Source organism: Biomphalaria glabrata, chromosome 17 (assembly GCF_947242115.1).
Source record: "Biomphalaria glabrata chromosome 17, xgBioGlab47.1, whole genome shotgun sequence".
Lineage (NCBI taxonomy): Eukaryota > Metazoa > Mollusca > Gastropoda > Planorbidae > Biomphalaria > Biomphalaria glabrata.
This window is the reverse complement of record NC_074727.1, coordinates 22,529,763-22,549,701: the sequence shown is the minus strand read 5'-3', so window position 1 is coordinate 22,549,701 and position 19,939 is coordinate 22,529,763. Positions and strand designations below refer to the sequence as shown.

General features: G+C 36.9%; 1 protein-coding gene across 2 annotated transcripts in view; it reads right to left on the bottom strand.

Moving 5' to 3' along the window:
- The window catches only part of LOC106052009 (dyslexia-associated protein KIAA0319-like protein), a 70,590-nt gene extending 51,342 nt beyond the window's left edge, over positions 1-19,248 (bottom strand). For both annotated transcript variants that reach the window (XM_056015352.1, XM_056015353.1), the window contains exons 1-5: positions 19,036-19,248; positions 17,236-17,319; positions 13,627-13,751; positions 13,038-13,227; positions 1,583-1,864 (exon numbers count right to left, since the gene is read on the bottom strand). In XM_056015352.1, the coding sequence (XP_055871327.1) occupies positions 1,583-1,864; positions 13,038-13,227; positions 13,627-13,751; positions 17,236-17,299 (661 nt within the window). In that variant the 5' untranslated portion in view covers positions 17,300-17,319; positions 19,036-19,248. The remainder of the gene's footprint in view (positions 1-1,582; positions 1,865-13,037; positions 13,228-13,626; positions 13,752-17,235; positions 17,320-19,035) is intronic.
- Between the last annotated feature and the right edge of the window lie 691 nt (positions 19,249-19,939).

Sequence of the window (19,939 nt, the reverse complement as noted above, 5' to 3'; positions counted from 1 at the left end):
TGAGGAAGTTTGAAGGAAGTGGCATGAAAGTGCCAGGTAAACATGATTGGATTTTGGCGCTATACACGACAAATATTCTAGCGGCAGCTAGCCAGATAGTGATAACACTGGCACATTGTATCAATCCCTGGTTACAAGCAGTGACAGAGAGAGAGAGATTTAGAGAGAGAGAGATTTAGAGAGAGAGAGATTTAGAGAGAGAGAGATTTAGAGAGAGAGTGTGTGTGTGTTTGACCATGGTATAAGTGTACTTGCCATGTGTATGCTTGTGTTTGAATATTTATCTACGTTGCGTAGATTTGAACTAAATACATCCACATTTTCGATTTCTTCACAGATGAATTTCTGAATCCTTGACAAATACATCTAATATATGGCTCCTTTTGTCTCAAAAGGCAATGGATGCGCCCAAATGAGTCACTGGTTTTGGCTTAATCTTGAGACGGGCAGAATCTGGTGTGGCAAATCAAGCCAATTCTAGAACGGCAGACTTTGCCACAATTCGTACATGTGTATGCCTCTGATTTAGGGCTAGCGGACAGGGCAGCTTTCTTTTTTTCCCTCTTGATTAAGGCCGCTTCAATTCTTTTGTTCTCAGCAAGGGTTGTCCCAGCACGCACAGTCTGTCTCCATGCACTCCGGTCTTTGGCTATGTTTTCCCACATACTTTCACTGATGCCTGTGGCTCTTATGTCTCGCTTGCAGACATCTATTCTTATCACACGGAGAGTGATTTTATTTTTTTGTCTCATAACGATTGAATTTAAACATATGAACATAACCCATTTTAGATGATATACCGTTAAGGTTTAACACAATCGAATATAAATATAAAGATAACGTCTGTGCTCAGAGACCCAGCATTCAATAGACAATAGAAAGAGGAGATATCATAGTGTTTTCCACTGCCTCTGACTTGCTGAAATTGGTCTCGACAGGTTTGGGAAGCCCCATGTTCTTTGACCTGTACAGTGACATACCTGCTTGATGCACAACAGTAGGGTTTACTGTCCAGATGTTCAACTCAAAGCCTGACTTGAATGGAGTTGGAAGATAGTGATACAGAATGAATGTCTCTGGATGAACAGTACTGACAGTGTTGCAGTTGGGTTACTGTGAGCCAAAGTTGTGGATGAAGGCGGTTACTGGATAGTGTTAGAGTTGTAACATGATTGGATGGTTAAACGGTTTTTATAATCTTTGTTATTTATCAAATTTGATGACATAGTTTTTTTTTTATTAGACCTATGATTACTTTTCATTAATACCATCACTACCACCGTCAACACAAACTGTAAATACCCAATTGTATTAAATATTTTTTTTATCAGCATATTAAATGAGTCATCCAGTCATTGCATTGATATCCATTTAACACGTTATTTTACATTACGTCAGGGGCCCTGGCAAACGAGCCAAGGCTTAAAAACAGGCCCCCAACAGGGGGATCAATTCATACATTTATGATTTAAGTACTGTGCAATCAAGTGTGGCAATGCCTTAATTTTGTCAAATGTCATCTCATAGACATTTTATTTTAAAAATAACTTTTCAATATTTTCGATGTTGTTTCTATTTTTACCTGTAGTCTTCGCACAAAGATGATCCACCGTCTCAGTGAAGCCTTCTGTACACTTGCAATGCCCCACTTTGCTGCCAGCGTCCTCCTTGACCTCACAGATGGCGTCAATGACACACTCCAGCATGCCGTAGACGCAGTCCTGACCCACCAGTTTGTGGTTCGTGGACGGTGCTTCGGATGAACTGGCCACAGTCGAGGATGGAGCCACGGTCGTGGTTAATGATGTCTCACCAGACGTCGGTGGCTGCGTTATCAAGTCATGTGACTCCAACTGCCTGATATCTGATGATTGAATGAAACAAAGAAGAGGGTATTTTGAAGTGGAAACATACGTACAATAACAGGCCTGTCTATCAAAATGCCTTAATTTTTACAACGCTTATATAAGCTCTTTCTGTCTGTCTGGTAAAAAGTTTGTACACGTTATTTCTCCAGCGCCCATTATCGAATCAAGTTGAATCTTTAATTATTTTTTTTGTACCTAACAAAACATAAATCAATTTTTTAATTACAAGTAGTCAATTAATTACTGGTATTTAATTATTTTGTTTGATATCGAAGAAGGTAAATAACTTCTACATTATTAAGAGATATAGTTGCTTCTTTTTAAAAAGGATTTTAAAAAATATTTTTGCATGTTTGCAGAATGAGTTGTATTTAAATTATTTCACTAGTGTTTCTACAAACCTTTACATACAAGTTGAAAGCTGTGTCTATATTGTCAATAAAATTTACTTTCAGCTTTTTTTAAAAGGAATACAATACGCCTACATCGGTTCAGTTGGACTAACTGTCTGGAGCAAAAACCCAACGACCAACTTCATGGAAGTGTGCTATTATGAAGGCTATTGAGAAACTTCTAGGAAATATGCATTTTCTATGAGAAAGAACTTTGCAGAATCGGGGTGAAGAACCACGAAGGAAGAGGAACTGGCCAACAGGCATGATGGGAAGACAGAAATAAGAAACTGGAGATAACTAGCCTCTTTTGTCCAGAAGGTCACCTATCTTGGTTGCACACTCTCCGGAAACGGAAAGATCGATAATGAAATCGACCAGCGTATCGCCAAGGCCAGACTGTCTAAAAATGTCTGGCACAGACGAGGTATCACCACAAACACAAAACTAAGGGTCTATCGAGCTGTCATCCTCCCTACATTGCTTTATGCCTCAGAAACGTGGACATGAAAAAAAAAAAACTGAACCACCACAGATACTGAAGTCCTTCGAAAAGCGGGCCTGCAAAGCATCCGCACAATCCTGATGCAGTCCCAGTTGCAGAACGGAACACCGCCGCATACGACCCCTGTATGGACAATTAACGAAAGGAAAGCGCTCACAAGGTGGACAAAGAAAACGCTTCAGTGGCACCCTCAAAGCTTCTCTGAAAGCCTTCAGCATTGACCCAGCTACCCTGGAGATAGAAGCACACGACAGAGCATCATGGCGTCGCGGTGTGAAAACTGGCGCACAAATTGCTGAGGACAAGCGCTGGCAGAAAAAAGTGTCAAAGGAAAAAAAAAGGCTAATGGCACTAGCTCCAACTGGAATAACCTGTCCAGTGTGCAGCCGAACATTCCGGGATCACATAGGTCTCACCAGCCACATGAGGAGGCACAAAACCCCAGGGCAGTGCAAAACCCTTAGCCCCCTGGATGAAAAAAGTGGTCATTGAACCACGATGGACGGCAGGAGTTTTGCTGTAATACAATTATGCCTATCCAGTTACTAGTTTTACGAGATCTAGATACTAATAAAAAAAAATGCCAGCATTGAGGTGAAAAAAAAAGAAAGGAACGATGAAATCGATTACTCTCAGCAGCCCTTCAAACAATCACACACGACTGACTTCCCCTTGAATATCAATAACAAACATTAGCCCCAGTCGAACTGCTTGGATAATGCTTTTTTTTTGTTGTTGTTTTTTACCCCAGGTTCTAAATTTGAAAAGACCAAACGACTTTTTAAACCCTAAGCGGCTTATTTGGATTCAATTACATTGAATGACTACGAGGCTCTCTTGACTAGTGTACATTAAAGTGAAGATGAACACAAACTATTTGTTCATGGAATACTTGGAGACGTTGTTTGTTTAATACGTTTAGTGTTACATTTTGTTTTAATGTATTATTGTATTTTAACTGGCCCCAAAGGCCCGTCGCCGAGGGGGGGGGGCTGCACAAACAGGACTTATGTGTGGAACCCAAGAGAAGGGGGGCCCTTCGCCCCCTTTTTTTTTCGTGACTCTCTTATACGTATTTGAAGTTTATTGGCTTAGGGCAGGGGTTCTCAACCTGTGGGTCGCGACCCCTTTGGGTGTCGATTGACGATTAGCCAGGGGTCGCCTAAGACCTTCGAAAATATGGATTGTTTTTGTCTATTCTTCTATTGCTGTGTGTGTTTGAGGGTGGGGGTCGCAGCAAAGTGAGGAATTGTAAAAAGGGGTCGCCGAGCTTAAAAGGTTGAGAACCGCTGGCTTAGGAGATGGGGGCAGAGAAGCCCACACATACCTTGTTGTCATGAGATCAAATATTTATGGTGGCGGGCCTGAGCCCGCTCCAAAATCAAGCGCTTTTTATTACATGTACCGGTATGCGATTTTACCCCCCCCCCCCACCTTCTTTTTCTTTATAACAATAGCTCAGAGCGCTACGGACCAGTTGGGGGGAAGGTTTTCCGTGCTGCCTTTAGGATCTCATTAAATACAACTCTGCTCAAGTCGGGTGTCGAACCCTTCAGAGGTAGCTAAATTAAAGCGTACTTAGCCTCTCGACCACGCTTTTCTCATTGTTCTCTAAAACGTAGGCTATACTTCGCACTGTCTTTTCTAAAAATGATGACAGATCTTCCATTAAAATAATTTTGTACCATCGCCTTAAGCGTGATATCAGTTAAATGGTAATTATGGTCACCAAAAGCGAACTTTAGTTGAGTTTTAAAAATGTAAAATAGACAAAAACTACATAAACTGCATGTATTTATTTGTTTAAACAAGTTGCAGTATTATTTAGTACACATTTAGTGCATGTTTGATACTTATACATAATTGTTAATCCGACTGCACTATATCATCTTAAGAATTTGTACATAGAAGCAACAGTTACTTACGATAATCAACAAGAATTGTATTTAAAAAAAAAGAATTCCTCGTTTTTACATCTTATAGAATGATTTTTTTTTTACTTTTAATAACTAAAGAATGTTAGATTAAAAAAAAAGACGCCCCATTCCCCCCCCCCTCCAGTAAATATCCTGGTTAAGCAAATGTATAAATCTACTAGACTTTCTAATAGTCTACTGATAGGCCTATCGATCTAGACTGACTAACTTAGCCTATTGATCTAGACTGACTAACTTAGCCTATCGATCTAGACTGACTAACTTAGCCTATCGATCTAGACTGACTAACTTAGCCTATTGATCTAGACTGACTAACTTAGCCTATTGATCTAGACTGACTAACTTAGCCTATCGATCTAGACTGACTAACTTAGCCTATTGATCTAGACTGACTAACTTAGCCTATTGATCTAGACTGACTAACTTAGCCTATCGATCTAGACTGACTAACTTAGCCTATTGATCTAGACTGACTAACTTAGCCTATTGATCTAGACTGACTAACTCAGCCTATTGATCTAGACTGACTAACTTAGCCTATTGATCTAGACTGACTAACTTAGAAGACGTTGCCTTAAATGATACTGAAAATTCATCTATCGAACTCTTGAATACATAGGGCTTACATGCAGAAATACCCGAAGACGTAATCTGATCAAGATTTTCTAGTTCTCTAGCCACGTTTTGTTTTAATTTTTTAAAAATGTATACCAGCCAAATTAGAATTGACGCCATAGTTTCTTCACCTTCTACTTTCAACATCCTTGCTGCCTTAGTGTGCTGTTAAATGTCATGCTGTTATATGTCATTCATAGTTTGTTTCAGCCCTAAAGGCTTTAAAACTCTATTTAGTCTTTGTTTCTGCTAAAATATTTTTGTTACTATAAAATTAAAATGTTAAGTCCGAGTGAAGAGGTGGATGGGGGGAGCGAACAAGTGAGGGGAGCTGTAGGGTGAAGGTAGTAGACAATAATTCTGACACTGATAGGTGGGCGTCAGCATAGCGATGGATGAACTTTTCCATCTCATCCCTAGTTTAAAACAACACTAGAACCCCTGGTCGTAACAAGTTTATGGAAAGATCAAAGCTGCCATATGCCCGAAGCTGACTGTCTACCAACTGCGAGCAGATCAGGCCTGGCCGTGCAACACACACACACACAATTTAGAAGCCATCTGTCGGCAGGACAGGGTAAATAACGGAATCAGAACTTCTGTATCGAACTTCAGTGAGAGAAGTGGTTCAGTATTTCATATAGCAACGGTATGAACTGTGGCGGCTAATTGTATTACTAAAGCAACGGGAAAAAAAAGGTGTTATATCAGAAACTAACATTTATGTGGGTACATCAGATACTAACCTTTATGTAGGTATAATAGAGACTAACCTTTATATGGGTATATCAGAAACTATGAACTGCAAACTATACGATCAAACACAATTGTATCTTCCTTCTTACAAAATATGCATTGAAAAGAAGTTGAAACTTTGCACAATTATACAATGTCAATGACAAAACACAAACAACCCAAAATTAGCATAGAACTGAATCAACTAGTCATAATTATTTAATTTTGTTTTATAGGGTCTCTTGTCAAGGCTAATGTACATAATTAGGTCGTTCGCTAAAAAAAAATTAAACTAATAATAGACAAACAAAACCTTCTGTTTTTATAAGCACTTGAATAGCTCAGAGGCAAAACACGTCGGCATTTCATCATGGAGGTTCGAGATCGAATTCACGCTCGAGCAACTTTTTTTCCCCAAAAAATAACATGTTTCTCTCAATCTGGGGGACTTTTTTTTTTATAAAGTGTTTTTTTTTTTTTCTTAAATATTTAACTTCTAAAAAGGGCGTAATTCTATGGGGGGAAAAAGTTTGCTCCTTTTGTTTCAATAAAAAAGAGTTCGTTTTCAGAAGACCACAAGTAACTATTGAATGTTCAAAAAAACACTGATAGTTTGTTTTTTTAGATCTAAATATGACAGACTCCACAAAATAATAGTGTTTTTTTTTTGTCTTCACTATTAGGGACCGCTAAAAATAAGAATGAAAAGAGAAAAAAAGTCTTTGTATTCTATAAACTGAAAGGTCTAAGAAAACTCATCATTAATTGTTTTAATTAACTGAATTTTGGGTCGGAAGCAGCACCAATCACGATTGTCGATTAATGAGAAAAAAAAATGCTTAGTGTGATTGAAAAGAAAAAGACTTCATCTAGTCGATGAAGTTGAAATTGATCCGAGGTATTCCGTCTTCTACGTGGACTATAATCGAATGCGTGGGGGCCATCCCAGTGACTATCACGCGCTTAATATCTGTCCCAACGTTTCCCAGTGTTCGAAAGTTGTGAGCAAAACAAAGCGTCGTTTGGAGAGCTTTAAGATCCATGTTAACGAAGACGGTGTGTCGTTAGCACAACCACCGAATGCTTTAATTACCAAACGCCCTGCTAATACTGGTCTCACTTAGAACTCAAAGCCAGGAATCAGATATGAAGGCAAGATAATTACAGGCATCCCTGAACTTGCATTGTTCATGACCTTAACCTTTGCTTTAAAAAAAAAACGGGGTTACGTATTGAGATATCGATCCAGTGACCCCGAGACTAAGCGGCCAGGAAGTCACTGATTAGTAGAAAATTGCACAAGTGTCTCTCCGGTGCTGACATACAAAGAACAGTCCCAAGTCATCCAGTGTGGTAACCAAAGTAAAATAGTGATGCCGAGTAAAAAATGGTAAAAAAGAAACAAAAAAAAAAAAAAAAAACTATGCGTTTAAACAACTTAAAACTAGCTTTTCAAACTACTGTTGGCTTTTCTTTTTTATCATTATTTCATTATTTGTTTCTATTTCGTCGTTCAATGTTCGTGATTTTTAAATTGAAACCTTTTTTTAGCAAAAACTATCGATGGGTTTTAAACATTAGCGTAGGAATACACAAAATACAAGTGCTCCTTCTTCCCTAATGCCCTTAGAGAATGGAATGGGTTGCCTGAATCAGCCAGGAAAACCAACGACTTAACAGAGTTTAAGTCATTGATTAACATGCATGACTAGATAGACACATGAAATGCGTAAGACATAATTATCTTCTTTTTTTTTAAGTAACGTCTGTAATATATAAGATAAGACATAGGGGACATCGTGAATGAATGATAAAGCACTTGGCTTCCTAACCAAGAGGTCCCGGGTTCGAATCTAGATGAAGGCAGAGGTTTTGAACTTCCCCAAGTGATCCCGAGTCTGGGGAAGTAAAGGCGTTTAGAATTTTGAATATCGGGATTTTTAGGACGCCCCTGAGTCCATCCAATTGTACAGGATACCTGACATACGTTGGTTAGGGTGGGAGGGAGTAAAGGCGTGTGATCGTTGTGCTGTCCACATGACAGCCTCATTAACTGTCAGCCACAGAAACTGCTCTGATGGATCGCATGGTAAGAAAGGGAGACTTTACATTACTTTTTTTAACTACTAATAATTTAATTCTTCTATTTTCTTTGTTCTCATTTTCACGTCGGAGGGTTCAGATCAGTAATCCTATATCTGAGATGAACTGCGCAGTGGTTTCAGATCAGGCAGTTCTCCGTATAGTTTTTGCACTATGTGAGGGTTTTTGGACAAGAGAATTGTTCGCTCCTCTTGATATAGTAAAGTATGCAGCTTTTAAGGACATGGTCAGCATTCTCTAGTGATGCTCCATAAGGGCAGGTTTCGCTAGTCCCGACTTTTAGCTTCCGGAACATATGTTGTCTCATTCTGCTGTGTCCGGTTCTGAGCCGAAAATTTATGCGTTGGTCATGGCGAGATAGCTTATAATAGGCGTCCTTTTTCTTGTCATTGGGATGTGAGCTGGTCTAATGTTTTCATTTCTTCTGCCCCCATGGATCGCAAGGTCTGAAAGGGAGACTTTCGCCTCACCTTTTTTTTTACTACTAATAATTCAATTGATAAAAAACACAATAAAAGGCGCTTTTAAAACACAGTAAATCATAGATAATTAAGATTGATTGTATGCATAGAGTATTGTCACTCTAGAAACGTTTAAGTTTTCAGTGAAGGTTATCTTCGTTCAAAATGTTTCCCTAAGGCGCCACTGATTGCCGACACAAGAACGAGATTCCGACATCTAATCTTAATGTTACTGTGACGATATACAGTGCAAAGTGCCAGATGACAACAATGTCTTCATGTTACGATGAGATTGTGTTCATCAAATAATAGGTTTCCGATGTTCTAATTTTGTATAGATCTTACTCCTTTAGACAGTTTCGGAATTCTCAAACAATATCGTGGTGTATAAACTCAAAACTGAAATCTTCTTTTAAATGAAATACAAAGCTTTAATTCTGGAACAAGGAATCACTTTTACTAAATATATCCGCCCTTTATCTACTGCCTTTTGCACCTTCTCTAGTAACGTCTAAACAATATTTTAAAGAGAATATGAAAAAACAGTCATCGTTTTAAATAAACTTGTCAACAACATACATCCTTGACCTTTGCGTTTCAGGGTTTGAATCTTGTCCGCTCTTTCAAATAGGATTTATCCAATGTCTGCCGATGGGCTTTAATGTTCCTCTCAGCATGAGCAAGGGGATAAGCCGAACTGTGTACCTGCATTACAGATAACAGTAATCCCCCTTGGAAGAAGGGAGATGTCCCTAACCTCTAAGAACCCCCAAAAACATACATCCTACTACCATTGCTCTAGTTTGTACACTAGTCGGACTGTAACTCTTCTTCCAAGGAAATGACATTTTGTAGATGACCTGGTTAAATACACAAATAAAACGTGTTTCACGCTAATCCACACTGGATTACACTCAGTCGATAAACATAATCTGGATGTTACATATTTCTATCAATCGATGAAACGGTCGCAGTATGTCTCGAACGAAGGACTCATGGGAGTTGTCAGTAGTCTTCTCGTGTATCCTTCCAGCCACTGCCACTCTACATTATAACGTGCAGATATATAGAATATATATAGAATATATATTATATATATATATATATATATATATATATACTTGGAAAAAGATAAATGAAAATTAAAGCCAATGGACTATTTAGCATATTAAAAAGTATCTGGAAAAAACACGCTGATTCATATTTCCTGTGGTTAAAACTTGCCGTAATGTGTGAGTGATTTCATGAACTTGAGACGCACGTATACGGAAAAAAAATATTTATAGTTACTTTGAATGCAGATATCTAAAAACTTTGAAAGAGATGAATTAAAATTAGAGTCAATGGACTATGTCGGTTGATCAAAATTACAAATATACCGTAGCTAAAACTTGCTGTAATGTACGAATTATTTCATGATCTATACGGAAAATGTCGTTAAACACAGTTGGAAAAAAAAAATTTTTTATTTATTTATATATTTTTTTTTTTTTTTTTACGGAAACCTTGATGTTATAAACTAGTAGAACTGGTAACAATGTTTGACTTTCCTGGTCATTAAATTAATTTTATGTTTGTTATTGAAATGGATTATAGTTATAATTATAAGTCACACCAGAATCTAGATCTACTATTGGTAAGTTTATCAGCAACAAATTGCGCTGTTGGGGAAAAAGAATAAAATAGTTTGGTTCAGATACTAAATGCAGTTGGCTATGTCTATGCGACATATACATCTACATAGTACATACATTTACACCATAAGGTTCGTTGGTCCGATCACATACCAGACACAGAAATCTTAAAGCTGTCCAACATGAACAGTATCAATGCGACAGTTAAAAGATCCCAACTTCGATTGAAGGGACATATGGTCCGCATGCCATCCCAAACGACTTCTGTACTTCTATACGGGGAGCTGTGTGCAGGAAAGCGCTCCCAGAGAGGTCAATACAAGCGCTATAAAGACTCTCAAGAGCTCTTTCAAGGACTGCGATATCGACAATCATGGCTGGGAAGCACTAACTCTCGATCGCTTCTCATGGCGTTAAGCTGCGAGTCTCAAGGTTTGAAGCAAGAATAGTGGCCAGGGAGAAAGAACGCCGAACCAACAAAAAGCTGAGCGAAGAAGCAGGCATATCTGCAACTGACCAAACCCAGCCATGCCACGTATGCGGCCGGCTTTTTTAAGCTAGGATTGGACTTTACAGTCATCTTCGAGTCCACAGGATATGAGAAATGTGCTCATCTTGGAGTCCATAGGACATGAGAAATGTGCTCATCTTCGAGTCCACAGGATATGAAAAATGTGCTCATCTTGGAGTCCATAGGACATGAGAAATGTTCTCATCTTCGAGTCCACAGGACATGAGAAATGTGCTCATCTTTGAGTCCATAGGACATGAGAAATGTTCTCATCTTTGAGTCCATAGGACATGAGAAATGTTCTCATCTTCGAGACCATAGGACATGAGAAATGTGCTCATCTTCGAGTCCATAGGACATGAGAAATGTGCTCATCTTTGAGTCCATAGGACATGAGAAATGTGCTCATCTTCGAGTCCATAGGACATGAGAAATGTGCTCATCTTCGAGACCATAGGACATGAGAAATGTGCTCATCTTCGAGTCCATAGGACATGAGAAATGTGCTCATCTTTGAGTCCATAGGACATGAGAAATGTGCTCATCTTCGAGTCCATAGGACATGAGAAATGTGCTCATCTTTGAGTCCATAGGACATGAGAAATGTGCTCACCTTCGATCATTTACATTTACACCAGGCGTCCGAAATGTCCACTAAGTAATGCGAGGCCAAAATGTATACGGACCTCAATGCACTCTCATACTTTGTGATATTAATAATATGATTTTTTTTTCTTGTTTCCAGTGCGAAGTCTTTGACACGGCTGAATCAAAGAGAGAGAGAAGAGAGAAGAAGAGAGAGATAAGAGAGAGTGGAAGAGACAGAGAGAGAGAGAGAGAGATTGAAAAGAAAGAAAGCAAGCCTATTTCGTTTGCTTGTAGTTAGCAGTCTGGTGTTACACTGTGCAACAACAAATGTTTAATGCTTGGGAAAGGGGGGGGGGGAGGATTTAATTAAAGAAAACTTAGTAGACCAGAGAAGGTACACTTTGGTCAGTAAATCTATCCAACATGTATGCTATCGATTTCAAGCAGGAGAAATAGTAAAGTAAATGTTTTTAAAAAGTTATTAATAGAAAAATAAAGAGATGCCTTGACCCTCGTGTTTCGACAATGGTAAGGGTCAAGGCTCTACGCAGCAAAGGGGCGCCCTGGATGTAAATTTAAGTTCAAGTGGTACCAAACAGCGAAGTATGGCTGTGAATTGTGAACTAAGCACAGAGCGTTAGGCTACATAAGTATAGATGTTTGTTTACTGTATCTATGAACTAGCCAGTTCTAAGTTGTTCACAGCAACTCTTCATTTTTTCCCCCAGCTAATGAAATATCAAATATAAAAGTTCAAGACTGAAATGGTTGATAAGAAATGGAATAAAGACACCAAATAACAATGTTTTCATAAACACTGACATCCGTAAAGGCATAGGCCTACATTTTAACACAATATGACGTCTTCACACTTTCAATACACAAATCCATACCTTTAGATTTTTGAAGTAAGATGTATTAACCTTATCAACATAAAATTAAGCTACATTAGGTGCCTCATTGTCACGTTTTTTTTCCCTAAAATTTAGGGACCTTATAATGTGGTCATGGCTAAGCTTGATTTCAGAGTTGGAATTTAATGCAATTTTGTAATTTCTCATTGTTTTGATCTTAATAAATGCCTTTGATCTATGAGCACTTCTAGCAAGTAATAGTGCATCCTTCTTATCAGATAATAGTAAAGTAAAGTACCCCTTTCAGCCCCTGCGATCTATAGAGCATATGGTGTAAAGGTCATCTGTTTCTGAGATGTTGTTTCATGCATTTAAGTATTAAGACCTCTAGCTACATCAAGTTAATAATCTAATTACATAAAGTTAAGAAAAGTAACCCTTTCAGACCTTGTGATCTATAGGGCAGATGAAGTAAAGGTCATCTTTCTGTAGCCAAATGTTAACGAGGGTGTCACAACGACCAACCACCTTTACTTTCCCCCAACTTGTGTTCGATGGACTCCAGGGCACCCTAAAAATCCCCAACACTCAAAATCCCAGTCTTCATTGGGGACTCAAACCCAAGTGCTTTAACACTCAGCCATCATGTCCCCATATGCCCCATGTAACATATTTTATAATATATGATTCTCAGTTTGGTCAAAGTGCTGTAATAGGCACTCTTAGATGTACAAAATAAGCATCACAATGACTTTAGAAGCAAACACAAAATAGTTCTCACCCTATGTATAATTTCAGTTGATAAGGCAGACCACTAAAAACTACTGGACTTACTTCTGAACACCATTACAGTGCTGTTGTGCTTGGGAAGAGGGGACATCAAAGGCTGGCAACCACTAGCATCAGTTTCATTACACTTTATGTAGTAGCACACAGACAGGGTGTACAAGGCTACATCACAACTGACAGGATTGCTACAGCATAGAATCACACAATCTTGCCAGTTTCTGACTTCATCATTCACCTAGCAGCAATCATAATGTAACATGTAATGTAATGGCATATACATTTATAATGTAATTAGTAATGTTTGTATGAATTGAAAATAATGTAAAATGTAACCCTAACCCTAATTTGTTGTTTAAGGTACAGTTTAGGGAAAAGATTAATGAAAAGCATTACATGATGCTTGTTTTTTTTTTATGGGGGGGGGGGGGGGGGGGGAGGGAAGAGAGAGAGAGAGAAGGATAAAGGGAGGAGGGGACAGTACATCTCCCATAGTATATCAAGTAAATTCATTAAATAAATCTTTTTTAAAAGTATTGGATAAAAAATGAATCAGTACACCCCTTTCCCACAAAGCCATATTCCCATGAACAGTTGATATAATAATGAGTTACTAAGCTGGCAAATCAATATTTACCTTTAAGTAAGTCCCTGCCTCTTTACCACCCTTTGGAAGGTGAGAATAAAACACTAGCTTACTCATTTCTTCTAATGGCTCAGTCTGAGCTATTAAGTCCTCACAGATGTCACCTGATAGTTCATCTGTGAAAACAGTAACATTTAATACAGCAACATGATTAAGAAATAAAAAAAACAAAAACATTTTTAAAACACCATGTTTAAGTTTGAAATAAAAAGATCAATAAAGTTCCTTTTAGAGCTATAATGTCTTTAAAGGGACAGGAGGTAGATATTTACATTTCAATGGGGACAAATTAATCTGTGTCCAATATTAACCTGGGAGGCGCTGTGGCTGAGCGGTAAAGCATGTAACTTTAAACTGGGGGTCTTGGGTTTGAATCCTGGTGAAGAAGTGGGATTTTTTATTTCAGGATTTTTGGGTACCTCTGAGTCCACCCAGCTCTAATGGGTACCTGACATTAGTTGGGGAAAAGTAAAGTTGGTTGGTCGTTGTGCTGGTCACATGACACCCTTGTTAACCATGAGCCACAGTAATGATGACCTTTACATCATCTGCCCTATAGATTGCAAGGTCTGAAAGGGAAACTTTTTTTTATTTCTTATATTGACCTGCTATTAGAATATGCATACTCTGTTTGAGACCCCCTAATCTGAAGAAAAAAAGAAAAACTAGAACAAACACAAAAAAGAACAGTGAGATTTATAAAAGTGAATGTTCACATTTGATTAGAATAACACCATTAGTAAAATCACTAACTTTAGAGATACTTCAGGACAGAAGAATCAAAAGTAAAGTAGCAATAATACATAAAACACTGACCCATAATTTACAAATAGAAAAACAACATAAAATACTCAAAAAATATTCAGAGAGTAGAGGCACATTTCTTATCCCATATGCTACGACAAATTTGTACAGGTGCTCCCTATTACCTAGAGACGTAAGAGAATGGAATGAGTTTCCTGATTCAGCCAGGAAAACCAATGCCTTAGCAGGGTTTAAGTAACTAATATGCATGACTAGATTGACATAGGAAATGTGCAGGGCATAATTATGTTCTCTTTCTCCGTAATCTGTAAGATAAGATACCCTGAGTCTGTATATAACTAAAATAAAATTGAAATAGGATTTAGACAATTTAATGTGTCTTAGGTTTTAATACTTCAGTAAGTCAAATCAGCTAAATGAATACCCCAGAAAACCCTTCACATTTCTACTATGTTGAGGCTCAGACAAGAAGTCCAACCGCTGACGTAAAAGAATTCCTAGTTCATCACTGACCAACAAAACAGGAGGACTCTTATCTCCCTCTACTATACAGACGAGGTAATGCCCCAACCAGAAATGATGTAGCTCTGTGTCTATTATCAAATCAAAGTCTGAAAATCACATTTTGTTCAGATAGATGCAGCATTAATAAAAAAAATATTAGAAAAATTAAAGAAATGATTCAATCAATAGAGATCCTATAACTTATCCAATTATAAGTAGAGCATTGTCCAAAGTGTTTAACTTCACTAATTCAATATATTAAAAAGCAATTTAAGTTTGGGCAAAAGCACAGGCTGAAAATCATGTGCCTTACTTCTACCATCCCTTTAAATGTGTCTATAACACAAATGTAAAAAATTCATTTCAAACAAAAATAACTGCCTGTGTTTGTTTCTTTTTTAAAACAATGTTTCAAACATTTTAAATTCAATCGGATGTAAGTTATCTTCAATTTAAAAAGTTACAATATCAATGATGTCTGCTTCAGAACTAAATCAATATGCACATATTGTATTACTGATCAATACAACCTAAGTTTAAGATACTGCACAGTTCAAATACAAATGAAACACAAAAAGATAAGCTTTGCATAAAATTGTAAACATAAAATTTAAAAAATTATGAATATATTTTATTATAAATGTTTGTTTAGTATTTTTGTCATATTAAGCTAGAGCAATAGTGCCTATTTTTCTTTTAGTTGTGGTGTCAATTTTATATACAAACAAATGTATTGACAACCTGTTAAAAATGAAAGACTTTTGAACACGTTAAATTAAAGATTTCTGGTTTAGGGGTAGCCCAAATTAGGACCATTAACCAATAGTTTGGCAAGTCTGTGGATCATTAACCAACTTTGGCAATTTTGGGGATTATGAACGAAAAGTTTGGCAATACTGGGGATTATGAACCAAAAGTTTGGTAGTTCTGAGGGTTCTAAACCAAAAGTTTGGTAATTTTGGGGATTATAACTCAGTAATTTGAAAAGTCTAGAGATCATGAGCCAATAAATGTGAAAGTCTGTTAGAAACAGATAAGAAGTCATAAATCAAATTGAAATTAATGCATGAATAGTGAATATAAAAAAAAAAAAATAATAATAATAAGTATTACAATTACACATATTTATTTGCATAATGTTTTACATGTTTCGGATGTTCCTTCAGAGCTGAAGATAATCTACATCCTAGCCCAAACCTCCCTCAACAACAACGCGGGTGGCAGCAGGCAGGGTATGAACCAGGGACCATCAACATAACTGAACAACAGTTCAGCATGAATACCACAGGACCAGCAATCCATACTTAGTTTGTGATGCAGTCTCAAATCCATTGCTAGGATCATCCTCTCTAGTTCTACAGTTAAAGCCCAAGATTCACAAGATTGTGTCCATGACCAAGGATCGCAACAGGTTTCATTCCTATGTCGGAAATGACAGCTCCAAAGTATTTAAGATTTCTGATGTATGCCAGATTTAAGCCTTCAATATTGTCCATTTTAAAACCCTCTTGACTATTAGTCATAATGTATGTTTTTTGGCATTTATTTGCATGACACCATGTGCTGCAAAAGTCTTGTTTTTCGCTTGTGTTTACCAAGTCAGCTAGCTCTCTCTCTGCCCTTGCCAGACCATCTATGTCATCCATGAATCACAAGTTAGTAATTCTTCCTCCGACAATAACATAACCCTAACCTTTAAGAGCATCCTCCATTATCCTTTCAAGGAAGATTGAAAAGTGTTGGGCAAAGTAGAAAGTCTTTTCTCACTCCAACAGTGATTTCAAAACAGTCCCCTAGTATTGTTGAATTACAATGCACTGGTGGCCTGTGTGTAAGGATTATGGATTACTTTAATTATTTTTGTTTAATATAGTACTTTTCCTTTGTCACCAATGCAAAACTGTTGAAAGGCTTCTTGAAATCAACAAAGACATGAAAAAGATTCTGTTGGTTATGAAGGTATTTCTGCAGTGTATCCTGACGTTTAGGAATTGTTCTGTTGTACTGCGAAGCTTACTGGTTCCTATAACTACATGGTGACTACTCTCAGTTTAAAATCACATCTTAACTCTGCACAAGCTACATCTCGAATTTGAATGACTACTGTACTGTCTCACTGACTGACTGACTTCAAAGTGACTAACCAACTATCATTGACTCACTAAAATCCTTCTCCCTTTCACTTGTACTTCCGGGCATCTGAAAACTAATGTTCATGTTTTCATGTATTCTCACTCTAAGTTAATTCACATAAAAATAATATAGCACACCGAGGTTACTATTTTATCTTTGACATATTTAAAAAAAATATTCTTTTACATGAATATTTACCTGCATTAGTCCTGATAACTGTAATAAATAATATTAAATATTCACATAGGGTCCTGTAATCCATTCTGCTTTCAAAGTTATTGTCTGAAATGAAAATTATAAAGACTTTAAAAAATATTTTTTGATTTAAAAGAATTTCTTTAAAAAAAAAAATGAATATTTTTTATTTCTCATCTAATATTAAATGATACTTTAGAATCTAACATTGTTTTAGTGCTGAAATAAGGCTTAAATAGCAAATGTTCTAGGACCAGATATTTGAAGAAATGAAAATATTTTTGTTTGTTAAAAACTTATCTTAACAGTTACTAATCTGGCAAACTACCATTTTAAAGTACTAAGCTTTTGAACAGAAAGATCTCAAGTTTGAATACCAGTAAAGGCTGCAATTTTTAAATTATGGATTTTAAGTCTACCCAACCTTAATGGGTACCTGACAATAAATTTTGTTTTGTTTCATATTTTAAAGCGTTCTGTCAAACTTAAAAATAATTACATCCTAGCCCAAACCTCCTACACTGGGGGATGGTGACAGGCAGGGTTTGAACCTTGGACCATCATGACCAGGAATCACAGGATGAACCATTAAATGTTCCTACCAAACTCATTCAGATATATATCTTTTATTTAAACATATTTTTTTTCACTAAATAGCATCTAATATACTAATATTGTGATAGAAGATCAGTGTTTCCCAAACTGTGTTTCACAGAACCATAGAGTACAAAATGTTAGTAAAATGTTTTATAACATAATTCAGATGTTCCTTCTTTCAGGGAATGGGAGCAGGCAGGGTTTGAACCTGGAACCATTTATATGTCAAGCATAGTAACTGCATAACCAGGCAGCCATCCTGTTCCATGAGGCTTGAATAGGTGTTCCACAAAAAAAAAAAAACTGAGATAAATACATAGTAGGCCACCACAGGAAATAAACTCTCAGTTAAGGAGCATGCCATGTGGCCAGCACCACAACCAACCGCCTTTATTTTTGACAGAATAATGTCAGGTACCCATTAGAGATAGGTGGACTCTAGCAGAGGCGTCCTAAGATCCCGAAATAAAAAATCCCAATCTTTACCAGGATTCAAACCTGGGACCCAATGTTCAGAAGCCAAACGCTTAACCACTCAGCAACAGCATCTCCCTGACATTAGATTAAGGGAAGTTTAAACTTATTTATTCTTTAGTAACTCAACTAGACTACTGCCATAGAGGCTCTAGATATTTAATTTGTATTTATAAAATCTATTTATAATGAAGTCTACATCTAGTATTATAATTATAATATATTCTAGAGTCTAGATTTAAGCCTAAGTCTAGAATTTAATATACTCTGACTGTTAAAGGGTTCAAGAGACTTCTGGATCTAGACTAGTAAATAAGTACTCAACCTAGATCTAGGTATTTCTAGGGGAATATATATATATATAATATATATATATATATTCAATGATTCTAGTAAAAATTACTGTAAATTACACTTAGTTGATTTAGTCAAGTTAGTCTCAGTGTGACTCAAAACTACTCAACTCAGAGCCAGTCACAGTCAGTTGAGTCAGGAGGTGTAAAAAAAAAAAAAGGTAATAGGTCTAAAAGACTAATTATAATAAATAAGTCACAGTTCGGTATTCTAAAGGACAGTAAGTCTAACAGTACAGTCACAGTGATGAGTACAGAATAGTTAGTAGTAGTACAGTCCGACAGTGACTCTGACTGAGCTGTGTACACAACACAGTGACTTGAGTGACACTACTAAAATTTTAATTTACTAACTAATAAATTTAGTGAAAAATCTTACTTTTTATTTCTATTAAATTCTAGATCTAAGATCTACTTTGAAGTAGTCTAGATATACTAATGAGCCAAAACTAGCGTTCTGTGAGCTGTTTATCAATATACGGAAATAAATAACTGAAAGAACATGATTCATTTGTAGTTCAACTCAATCAGTCAATGTTGTTAATGCAGTGTTTACTTATGTAGCCACACAAAGTTGACAAAATATTACAATTCTAATTTATCAATTACTTTCTCCTATCTGCATGGTCATTTAACTATTATCAATTACAGACTGTAGATAGGGGAGATAACTATATAATATACAGTGAGTACAGAATTGTGCAATAGTGGGCCCTATTATATATATGCAGTGCTTTTTTATTGTGGGGAAAAAAATATTACTTTTCTTGTATTTTAACGTATGTTATTAATTTATTAGTAGTTAAGAGTTTGGCTATCAATCACTGTCGTTCAGATTTATCGATGGTCCCGGGTTCAAACCCTGCCCGCTCCCATCCCCCGTCGTCCTGCGGGAGGTTTGGACTAGGAAGTAATTATCTTCAACTCTGAAGGAACATCCGAAACATGTAAAACATTTTACAAACACATGAAACATTTTTACCCTCACCTATTTTTTTGCCAAAAAAAAAACAACAACAAAAAAGCATCAATCCGGTATCTATCAGCGCTAGACAGAGAGTTAATATATTGTTACGATCTTCTCTATCAGGCCTCCTCAAACACTGCCAAACAGCACAACACATCTAAAACATCAACTTGACAACAAGAGCTTCAATAAACAAAGTGGCGGTTTATTTACAATTACATCAACAACAGCCAATAAACACAATTGGCTACGGTAACTTCAAATGCTTTGCTACACTACAGAACTGCCTAACTAATCACAAGTCTCTCTAGCTCGT